The sequence below is a fragment of the Cupressus sempervirens genome, chromosome 8 (assembly GCF_028749045.1).
Source record: "Cupressus sempervirens isolate cs-2001-9-10 chromosome 8, ASM2874904v1, whole genome shotgun sequence".
NCBI classification, from domain to species: domain Eukaryota; kingdom Viridiplantae; phylum Streptophyta; class Pinopsida; order Cupressales; family Cupressaceae; genus Cupressus; species Cupressus sempervirens.
In genome coordinates, this window is record NC_143125.1 from 689,012,046 (window position 1) to 689,025,126 (window position 13,081).

General features: G+C 32.4%; 1 protein-coding gene across 1 annotated transcript; it reads right to left on the reverse strand.

The window, feature by feature from the left end:
* Positions 1-1,967: 1,967 nt before the first annotated feature.
* LOC149544322 (uncharacterized) lies at positions 1,968-4,978 on the reverse strand. The gene has a single exon (XM_089796390.1). The coding sequence runs from the start codon at positions 4,976-4,978 to the stop codon at positions 2,015-2,017; it is 2,964 nt and encodes a 987-aa protein (XP_089652516.1). The 3' UTR covers positions 1,968-2,014.
* Positions 4,979-13,081: the final 8,103 nt, after the last annotated feature.

Consider the following 13,081-nt stretch of genomic DNA (forward strand, 5'->3'; position numbering starts at 1 on the left):
CATAGAATGAGATGCAAAAGGAAATTAAATACAAATAGATACTTAGTATCAAAATTATTGAAAATATTACTTCATGAGGGATAATGATTATTGAAATTCATAGAGACGAAAAGAATTTTCTTTGAGTAACCAAATATGCACTTGGATAGAAACTAATAGACCAAGAGATGAGAGGTACACTTGCATAGCTCAAATCTCCCTATAAACATGAAGAGTAACATTGAGTACAAGTAGAAAATGCTATAGAGAACAAACAATGTGCATGCATGATGTTAATGTGAAAAGACAAATTGTCATGCCCAAAATTTAGGATCAATTTCTTTAAAAAATTGTTTGCCTGACTGTTCATTGGAGTAGGTAGAGAAATATATTTTAAACATAATTATCATAGTCTAGAAAATTAAATACATGATAAATTATTCTCTAACTCGATGGTTTTAGGAATCTTGGAAATGTACCAAATAAGATAGAAGATAAAAAAACATTTAACAAAACCCAAGGTACCCTCTCTTGATCAAATATGACGTTTGATTACAAAAAAATCAAGTTTGATATGGTATTTGGAGCTTGTCCATTCTTATTATTTCTTTGTTATATGTATAATTATTTTTATTTTGAGATTTGATGATATTTCGTTTGAATTATTCAATTGAATCATCACCAAGAAAAAATTAAAATTTATTTAAGATAGATAATTAGGACTTAGAGAGGTTTTCTAATATATTTTGAGTTTTAAATGATAGAATAAGGTGTCAAGTCCTTGTGTTGTTTAGGTAGATTATGAAATTTTGTTGCATTCACAACACTTGAAAATAATTTGATATTTGATTTGAAATTTTATTGCATTCACAACACTTGAAAATTATACAATTGTATAATTGTATACTCTTTATCAAGATACCTATAACTATCTCAAGCGGTAAAAGACTCTTAAAAGTAATTTACACCTCCTACATGAGTGGCAATACAAGGGGTAAACAACACTATACAACATGTAATGTAGGACGCCATATGATGATCTTTACAAACACATTCAATGAAAGGTGACTTTTACATACTGCACACTGAATTCCCTATGCTACTCTTCAGACTAAACTAAATAGTCCAATTAAATGCAACTTTGTTTTTGACCCCATGTTACAATAATGCAAATAAAGAACCAAAAAAAATTGTTTTTAACCCTATATTACAATAATGCAAATAAGGAACCATAAAATTGAGTGACAAGACAAAACTTACTACATATCTATGACAATGCAATTTAAAAAGTAAAGGCTAGGAGCATCCATATCTTTGTGAATTAGTTGCAAGCTTTTATCATTCGAACATATAATAGATTAGATTATCCATAAGGGTAAAAAAGATATATCTCCATTCTATTTGGAAACACAATATTGCAATGATAGTGACAAATCCCACTCGATAACTTAATCACAGTCCCACTACCTACCATGGATCCTCTATCCTCTACATTTGCATCTTCAATTTGTGCACCTATATTATTGTGATTGTCTTTTTTATCTAGAAGATATTTTAGTGTCATGTTGTCAAGTTGAGGTCCATATTTCAGTGTCTTATTTTCAAGTTGAGGTCCATGAATATTGGGATTTCCCAGAAAGATGAATACTCAAAAGTTAAAAACTATTGATCCTATGGTGGTATTAACAAAGTTGAAAGCTGCTTACCCTATTATGGTATAAAATCTGATAACACATTGTGAGAAAGATTCAGTACTCCAGAAATGTGAGATTTAAGAGTTGAGAGAGAATCTTTCCTGACAATTTATTTTTGGATCTAAAGTGAGCCATGGCTCCCAGGTATTCTATAATTCAACCATTTATATTATTGTTTGATATGTTCAAAGCAATTAAGCTCTTTAGAAATCCTAATAAAATAAACCAACATAAATACATTTGACAATAAAAATAAACCAACATAAATACAAGTGACAATCCAAACCGACAATGTTTTAAGTAAAGGCAAGGAACATCTTTCGTGACATATCTTCAAGAATTCACCATTCACAATGATCATAGATAAAATTATCCATGAAAGAAAAGCACATGCGCCTCCATTTTAGGTGAAAGCACAACACAAAAATCACAATAGAAAATCCCACTCCATAACATAACCCCACTCCCACTGCCCACCATGGATCTGCTACATCCACATCTTCGCCTTTAGCAATTGAATTGTTCAATTCTTTGTAATTGTCTTTTCTTCCAAAACCAAGACTTTGAGTTTTGTTTTCAAGGGGAGGTCCGTGGAGATTAGGATTTCTTAGAAAGGAAGAAGCTTCAAAGGTTGAAAATTGCTTTCCCTGTGGTATGAATCCTGACAACATGTTGTTAGAAAGATTCAACACAGCAAGGAATGTGAGATTTAAAAGCTGAATAGGAATATTTCCTGATAGCTTATTTTCTGAAAGATCTAGAGATTCCAAGTAAGCCATGGCTCCTAATGACTCTGGAATTACACCATTCAGATTATTTCTTGACATGTTGACAGAAATTAATCCCTTGAGGAGTCCCAATTCTGGAGGAATATTACCTGACAAATTATTACGTGACAAATCCATGAACTTGTGTTCTCCAATTATTTTCAAATATGGAGTTGCCCTTCCTTTTATCCAAATCATTATTTCATCAGCAAAGTTGAAACCAAAATATGTATTCGCAGACCATTCCACTTCCAAAAAATATTCAACATATTGTAAATGGAAACTTTGTGAATTATTGATTAAAGCATTTAACTTGCTCACATCTGACGGAATATTTCCCGATAATTGATTATCAGGTAGTTCCAGAATTTGAAGATTTTTCAACCTGAATAATTGAGGTGGAATTGTGCCATTAAACTTATTAGAAGCCAAACTGAGAATTCTCAAATCTGTCAACTTTTCAATCCAAGGAGGAATGCTACCTTCAAAATTGTTATTCCCTAGATCAAATATTTGGAGACTTGTGCAATTTGCAATAGATGCCGGAATAATACCGTGCAAATTGTTCCCATTCACATTTAAAGTGCGAAGATTCTGCAGATTTCCTAACTCCTTTGGAATCTCCCCTTGCAAACTATTTTCAGCCAATTTTAAAATCTCTAAGTTAGAACAATGCCCAATATTTGAAGGAATCATACCCGACAACTTGTTCATTGACAAGTCCAAAACTACAGGAGAATATGAATGGTTACATATAGAACTTGGAATTTCTCCAGTCAGATTATTTCCTGACAATGATAGAATGGCCATTGTACCAATTGTTGCAGGTAGAAAGCTATTCAACTCATTATTTGATAGATCTAACATATAAGTAATAAAATCTAGAGCATGAAGAGAGCCATGTAACCTATTTCCATGCAAATCTATTATATGAAATGTGTGAGATATCTTGCGAGGTAGAGAGCCTTCTAGATTGTTGTTTGAAACATTGAGCCAAAAAAGAGAAGGAAGTTCCCACAGCCACGTAGGTAGATTTCCCACAATACTGTTATTTGAAAGATCCAATGCCTCCAACTGATATTGTTGGGATAAAAATGCAGGTATGTTGCCTTCTATATTGCAAGATCCCAATCCAAGTACAGCCAAGTTTGCAAACTGAGGAACCCAATTTGTAGAGATGTTAATATGAAATTGATTTTCTGAGAGGTCCAGTTCTACAAGGCGGGTGATATTTTCAAACAATTGAAGTGAAATGTTGCCGCTTAATCCGTTGGAAGGGAGTGACAATGCATTTAAACCGCCCATATTTGAAATACAATGTGGAATTGATCCTGACAGCTGATTATGGCCTAGATAGACGTCGCCTAATGCTGAAAGCTGACATAGAGACGGGGGAATCTGACCTGTCAGATGGTTATGACTAAGGTCCAGATATTCAAGGGACGGAAAGCTGCCAAAAGAGGATGGTATATTTCCCTCCAAATTGTTGGACCCCAGATCCATGGTCTTAAGTTTTGAAAAATTTGCAACAAAAGGGGGAAACACTCCTGTTAAATTGCAACCTCTAAAGGATACCACGACGAGTGAGACAGAATGAATCAGAATGAAAGAAAAGTGTCCTTTCAAGTTTGGATTATTATCAAGCACGAGATTGCTCATTTTTGAACGGGGCATGAAATTGGAAGCGATGGAACCATTTAGATCACAGCTGCTGAGATCAAGTGATACTATAGAGGAGACATTCTCAAACCAAGAGGGTAGTGATCCGTGTCGTAAAAAATTCTGACCTATGTGCAGATGTGATAAACGGGTGAGGTTTGAGAGATCTGGTATATTACCTGACAGCCCACAGTAAGATAGGTGAATCTGGGTGAGATTGTGAAGACCGCTGAGGGCCTCACCCCACTGCTCAGACGACTTGCTCAAGTTGACTTCATCCATTTCAAGAAATTCCAGGCTTCTTAGATTTCTGACCCATACATCAAACTTGCTGCTATTCAACTCACATTGCCACTGATTATCTGAAGTTTTAAAATACCAATAATTATATGAAAGATCCAAATGACGCAAGCTTGACATATTCCCCAGCTCCACAGGAACTTCACCACAAAATCCAGTACTTGACAACTTAAGAAATGTCAGCCTCTGCAATTTTGACAGTTCGGGAGGAATAGAATTACCTCGAAAGTCATTGCTGCTGAGATCCAAGTGTTGCAGATGCTGCAGATTAAACAACGATGGACGAAGCTCCCCACTCAACTGATGTTTGTACGAATAATCATACTGATTACTTAAATCGAGGGTGATGACACGGGATGTATGGTAATCACATGCAACACCCTCCCAATCACAACAATTCAATCCCCTCCAAGAAGACAGCCGACCAGAGGAAAGATTAAAACCTTCCTTCAAATCCAGTAAATAACTTCTTTCATCTTGTAAACACCCATCTAAAAATGAGAAATAGGATTGCAGCATTATAACCCATATCAACAGAGATCCAAAGCCCGCATAAGTCTTGAAGGAAAGAGGAGCCATTGCATTCATTTTGTGGAATGTACAGCCCTTTCCCCACTTGGCTATATATAACTGAACAATAAAATAATTCAAAGATTCTCTAAATATATATTCTACCTCATCTTGATATTTTTGGAGGCTATTCCGCAACAACACGGCAACTTCTATGGCGACTTCGATGGACTAGAAAAGTATGTCGGATGAGGAGAATGGATTTTTCTCACCATACTATTGAATACGGGAAATATAGCTTCCCAAAATTATAATAGATATCGGTCAAAATGTAGTGCCCAAATAGATTTTAAATGGAAGAAGAACCATTAAATTCTTTTTTGGCGATTTACAATTCTTCCCTCATTGGCTATGTATAGCCAACATTAAAATAATTAAAATATTCTATAAGGATATTTTTGGTGTCTTAGTAGAGTGGAAAAAGGTTCAATGAGTTGGCTTAAGCATTTACATTACTGTGACATTCCCACAGAAAAATTAAAGATGAAAAATTAAAGATTTGGAGAAATATTCAAGTGCACAAGGTTTGTTAATGACTTTATAGACTATTTTGTCCTTAAGTAAGAAAAATTAAAGGTTTGGAGAAATGTCCTTGTGGGATTGGCAAATAAGCAAAAAATATTAAAGATTTGGAGAAATGTCCCTATTGGATTGGCAAATGTACAGTTCTTTAATGACTTTATAGACTTTTCTGGCGGTATGCAAAAAAAATTAAAGATTTGGAGAAATGTCCGCGTGGGATTGGCAAATACACTCATGGTTCTTTAGTTATAGTTGTAATTTATAATAAATATAGCAATTTATACTTATAGCAACTCTTCTTCCAGCTGAATTATGTAAACTTCAAGTTGAACACTTGTGGGTTGATATTGACATACTACATACCTTGGCTCATAGAGAAAAGATCTCCTCCCTGCACATCTTCCTCATCTTTGACCATAATCAAGAGCTCCATCAAACAAGTGCTATTTTTTTATTCATCATTGCCTTAGAGATCTTCTTCTTAAACCCAACAAGAATCATGGCATCTGACCTAATGCATCCAGTATCCTTGCCTAATATGGCCTTTACCAGCTGCAAATTAATCACATTATCATAATTGAATATCCCTTCAAACTTTGGTACAAAGTGGTCCCTGCTTAAGCAGCTCCCCGGATAACTCCACATACACCATCCAAGATCCTAAATATAATCCCATGACTGCTTTGCAACAAGAAGCCCATGCCTAGCACCTAAACCAGACTCAAAGAGCCATCTACATCACCTAGAATTCTACCTCTTCAAACAACAAATAGAATAACATCATCTAATATTATTAATAGATGCTTATCCACAGCTCCCTTGAGCCACCACATATAAGAGCCCCTAAGCACTTCAATCCATCTCATTTTCTTACATAACTTATTATAACGTCTAACAATTTCATTAAATTCATAAGTTGACTAATCCTTTATAATGAAGTTAGCAAAACTACTCTAATCATTTTAAAAATCTATAGCTATTCGGCTTTGATGTTAATATTAAGTAATAGGTGATTAACTTAGTATAGGTATAGATTATTTAATTCTATATTAATATTTTAAATCTTAATGACATTAGATATTATACCATTAATTGTTTGTATTAAAATATTACAATACTAGTTAAATATGATATATTAATCTTAGTATACTATAGAATTATATTATATCATATGGTTATATGGTTATTAATCATTTAAATATATTATATACAAACAATAATATTAGATATAATTATAAATACTATATAATTAAATACTGGCCAAGGTCATATTAATTTGATTTAAATTAATTTATAATAGATTATAAATTTTAAGTTAATATATTAAATAGTATATTATATAATAGTTAAACTTAAATGTCATTAATATATATTTATGGGATTATAGTATTAATATACTTTATATATATGTAATATATGTAAACTTCAACCAAAACACTTTTGGGTTGATATTGACATACTACATAACTTGGCTTATAGAGGAAAGATCTCCTTCCTACACATCTTCCTCATCTTTGACCATAATCAAGAGCTCCATCAAACAAGTGCTATTTTTTCATTCATCATTGCCTTAGAGATCTTCTTCTTAAACTCAATAAGAATCATGGCATCTAACCTAATGCATCTAGTATCCTTGCCTAGTACGGCCTTTACTAGCTGCAAATTAATCACATTATCACAATTGAATATCCCATCAAACTTTGGTCTAGAGCAATCCCTGCTTAAGTAGCTCCTTGGATAACTCCACATACACTATTCAGGACCCTAAATATAATCCTATGACTACTTTGCAACAAGAAGCCAATGCCTAGCACCTGAATAAGACTTAAAGAGCCATCTACATCACCTAGAATTTTACTTCTTCAAACAAAAAATAGAATAACATCATCCAATATGATAAGTAGGAGATATTTTCCATAGTAAGTCAAATTGTGATATTGCTATCAAGATTTAATAGTGTGATTTTGAGTCAAACTTATTGACCCATGATTCATGAGTAGTGATTTAACATGAATCCATCTCTCATGAGAATAAATGGAACACTTAGCACTTATTGGATCTAGGTGATGCTCACAGGGGTGAAGCACCGAGACTTCCTGGGAGGTCACCCATCCTAGTACTACTCCAACTTGAGCGTGCTTAACTACAGAGTTTCCTCCAAGGTTAAACCCAAAGCTTGCAACCCCATTTGCAAAACCTTCACCAAATGTTGTGCCTTATGAACCATTCATTAGAAAGCCCCTTAAGCTCATCAATTGATAAGTAGGAGATATTTTCCATAGTAAGTTAAATTGTGATATTGCTATCAGGATTTAACTATGTGATTTTGAGTCAAACTTATTGACCCATGTTCTAGGAGTAGTGATTCAACATGAATCCATCTCTCATGAGAATAAATGGAACACTTAGCACTCATTGGATCTAGGTGATGCTCACAGGGGTGAAGCACAGAGACTTCCCAGGAGGTCACCCATCCTAGTACTACTCCAGCCTGAGCGCGCTTAACTATTGAGTTTCCTCCATGCTTAAAACAAAAGCTTGCAACCCCATTTACAAAACCTTCACCAAGAGTTGTGCCTTATGAACCATTCATTAGAAATCCCCTTAAGATCATAAATTGATAAGTAGGAAATATTTTTCATAGTAATTCAAATTGTAATATTGCTATCAAGATTTAACTGTGTGATTTTGAGTCAAACTTATTGAGCCATGTTTCATGAGTAGTGATTCAACATGAATCCATCTCTCATGAGAATAAATGGAATAGTTATCACTCATTGGATCTAGGTGATGCTCACAAGGGTGAAGCACCAAGACTTTCTGGGAGGTCACCCATCCTAGTACTACTCCAGCTTGAGCAAGCTTAAAAATGGAGTTTCCTCCATGCTTAAACCCAAAGCTTGCAACCCCATTTGAAAAACCTTCACCAAGTGTTGTGCCTTATGAACCATTCATTAGAAAGCCCTTTAAGCTCATCAATTGATAAGTAGGAGATATTTTCCACAGTAAGTCAAATTGTGATATTGCTATTAGGATTTAACTATGTGATTTTGAGTCAAACTTATTGACCCATGTTTCCTGAGTAGTGATTCAACATGAATCCATCTCTCATGAGAATAAATGGAACACTTAGAACTCATTGGATCTATGTGATGCTCACATAGGTGCCACCACATACTAAGAGCCCCTGAGAACTTCAATCCATCTCATTTTCTTACATAACTTATTATAATGTCTAACAATCTCATTAAATTCATTAGGCAACTAATCGTTCATAATGAAGGTAGCAAAACTACTCTAATCATTTTAAAAATCTATAGTTATTTGGCTTTGATGTTAATATTAAGTAATAGGTGATTAACTTAGTATAGGTATAGATTATTTAATTCTATATTAATATTTTAAATCTTAATGACATTAGATATTAGACTATTAATTGTTTGTATTAAAATATTACAATACAAGTTAAATATGATATATTAATCTTAGTATACTATAGAATTATATTATATCATATGTTTATATGGTTATTAATTATTTAAATATATTATATACAAACAATAATATTAGATATAAGTATGAATACTATAATGGTTTAATATATATGATAATAGATTATATATGCATATTAACTATATAATTAAATAATGGCAGAGGTCATATTAATTAGATTTAAATTAATTTATAATAGATTATCAATTTAAGTTAATATATTGTATAGTGTATTATATAATAGTTAAACTTACATGTCATTAATATATAGTTATGAGATTGTAGTATTAATATACTTTATATATATGTAATATAGGTTTATTATACCTAACTTTAAATATTAGTTTATATTAATAAATAGATAATATATTATCTATAATAATTTATGTCAATAAATATTATATTACTATTAATTTAGTGATATTTAATATTATTTTTATACTATTAATTTAGTATGATATTTATATAAGTATTATAAATTATAACTATAATTATGACTTTATAGGGAGAAAAATTAATTACATTAATAATATTCTATATAATAAATTAAAATATATATAAATTAAACATTAGGGGTCCTAGGACCCCTAGAGACACATATATATCATGAAATGTATCGAAAGGGGTCATAGGTTAACCTATGATTCCTTTCAACACATATGATCAATTATAATATATCCCTAGGGGTCATACGTTCTTATCAAAAGTGTCAAACTTTCGATCCATATGAACAATTATAATATGTCCTTAGGGATCCTGGGACCCCTAGGGACATATGTTTTCATGAAATTTTTTGTAAGGGGTCATAGGTTAACCTATGACACCTTTCAAACCATATGAGCATTTATAATATCTTCCTAGGGGTTCTATGACCCATAGGGACGTATATAGTCATGAAATGTGTTAAAGGAGTCATAGGTTAACCTATGACCTCCTTCATCCCATATGATCAAATATAATATGTCTCCAGGGGACTTAGTAACCCTAGGCACATATGATATCACTGAATGAGTCAAAAGAGGTCATAAGTTCTCCTATGACCACCTTCAAATCATATGATCAATTATAATGTGTCGTTAGATGTCTTGGGACCCTTAGGGACATATATTATTGTTGAATCAGTTGACAAGGGTCAAAGGTTAACCTATGACCCTCTTTGACACGTATGATCAATTATTTAATGTCCTTAGGAGTCCTAGAATTGTTGGGGACATATGTTCTTGTGAAATGTGTCAAAGGGAGTCCTGGGGCACCCTACGACCCCTTCCAAGCCATTAGAACAAATATCCTATATACTAAACCATATAGTATAATAAAATATATAAAAATATTATATACTATAATGTGTTATAATATATATTATAATATAATATATTATAGCACACAAATAAAAGCATCATTTGTAATAGAAAAGACCTCATTCACATAATAATAATAAAACACACTTGACTTGAAAATCACAGTGATCATGGAAGGAATAATTAGGACCTTCCTCAACTTTTAATTCAGAGACTCCATATTCCATGTGGCTATTTTACATATTTCGATAAGAGACTATTGGGTATTTGATACATTAGATACCTAATATTTCAATAGTGAACTTTTAAAGAAATGATTTTTGTCCCCTTCCCCAAGACATGCAAATATCCAAATTCCTTTTCATGAGTTTTGAGAGTTTTGTAATAAAAATATAAAATTTGGGCCCTAAATTTGAAAAAGTAGTTGAATCAATTGCTTAGGTATCCTAAAATTGTTGACACGATGGGGAGTAGTAGTAGGTGAAATTATAAATAGTAGATGAAGGTGAAAAATGAAGAAATTGAAGAATATAGAGAAAAAGATAGGGAAAACCATCATAGAAAGAGACAAGGTATGTTAAATATCAATGCGGTCAAGCCCATAATAGTAGTTTCTAGTGAAGATGATGTTGAATTTGATGATATGAATTAATTTAATATTTTGAATGACCATTTATTAATTAAAGATGAAAATGTAGAGATTGAAAGGTAAAATATAACTATTGAGAATAATAGTGATAATATTGTAAATGAACCTTACACGTCTCCTCGTTATAATCAAAATGAGGTTCCTTGTAATGAAGATAGAAAAAAATTTGAACCTAAACCTAGTAGAACAATAAAGCAATTAATAGAGATAGACGAGAACATTTTCAACACATTGGAAGGGAAGAGATTGCATAGAATTGTTCAACTATGAGCTTCAAGACAATATGAATGGTTATTTTGCAAAGACATTGGTGAAGCAATGCCAATAGTTTTTGTAATTGTTAACGATGGAAAAACTAAGACCTATGCTATCCAAACTAAAAAATTGTGTCAACAAGAAAATGGAGAGAATTTCATTATTGTGAGGAACCTTTTCAGTGCTCTCAATTGCATAGGAAAAAATAGATTGGAAAAGGACAAGATAACTACTCATAGGGTTATTGTAGAGTAGTTTTAAAGAAGAGATAGACATAAGTCATATTACTTTTAGTAGAGCACTTGAAAGAAGAAAGAGACTTGATGATTGTCTTCAAACTAATACATGGGCTTATTGTAGGGGACATTCACATTTTAATAAGAAACATTCCAAGGGTGTGAAGGAACAAATTGTCTAAGTTTGTCAATCTAGCTCAATAGTTTCACCAAATGTGAAGGATGGTTTGAAGTTGAGAATTAGAAATAAAGACCATACCCCACATCCAAAAATCATTTTGAGGTAAGTCAAACAGTTTTGATCAAATAGTTTGGTGAGACTAATCTAACATTGCATATATTACAAAGGGCTTTTGAATCAATGAAACCATTTTACTACATGTGCTACTTAAGATTCAAAATAAATGTTGTTACAAACATTATGTGGAGTTTTTTATTCAACATACAGTATTACACTCCATCCATTGTACTTTGCATACTAATGAAATGTTGGAAATTTGTAGTGTTAATTACCTTCCAAAATCATCAAGATCATTACTAGATCAATTCTTATGTCCTAGAGACGATGGTTGTTTTTCTTAATAGAAATGATTTCTTAAATAAGAAGTGCTCACAATATGGTAGTTTATCCAAAAAATTCCATGAGGGGTGCGAATTAGATATTAGAAAGATTGTAGTTTCAAAGAAGTTTTATGAAAATTTTTAATAGACAAAGAAGAATTTATGGATGTGAATGCTCTAGATGTGATTTGGTTGCAAAAATAATGTGTGTGGCTGATTTTATTTCTGATTTCAAGGAAAATCCTTTTTAAAACTATGCAACGCATAGTCATAGGTCCTAGTGGTTGGATAAAAAATATAGAATGTGTTACGACACTTTCCTCATTAGCACTATTATATCAATTGTTGACTTTTTAGAGAACTATACATTATGACCCAAAATGAGACACAATCTGAATATTATAACTCTATTTAGATTACTATTTTCATCCACATAATGTATAGTCATGCATCTGTAATCTAGAAGATAACTAGAAGATAATTAGAGAGTGCCACTTTTATATGAGTGATGATAGATTTCGCTCTAATGAGTTTTTCCACCATTGTTTCAAGAATTATTTTGAATTCTTCTGAGAACATGATATTTCTATGGATATACATCTCATTTGGTCTGATAATTGCATAGGTTTAAAGAATGCGTACATGTTTTTTTGCTTGTGTAGAATGCATGTAAAGATTGTCTTACCTCATATTTGGAGCTTTTTTCAATCTAGAAATGAGAAAGGTGAAGCATAATGGAGAGGGGGCATGTGTGAAGAGAGCTCTATCTAGACAAAGAGAAAATGAAGATTTTAGTAGAACTTCTTGATGCTCATACCATAGTTGATTGGTGTACATTTGCATTACCATAGGGGGACTCTTGATTAACTAGTGTGCATGTTCTTTTGGTTGGCTGAGGTGGGTTCCTTAGGTGATAGATTGGATTGTGCTATAATGAGATATTCTTTAAAGATGCATACATTTTACAACTATCATTGTAGTATATGGACCATGGTATGTGCAGGACCATGGTGTGCCAAAAAGTGGCGATTTGAAAAATATGTAGTTCTGAAATGCCTCAAAGAATTTCAAAATCTATTCCCACTTTTTTCCCACCCAT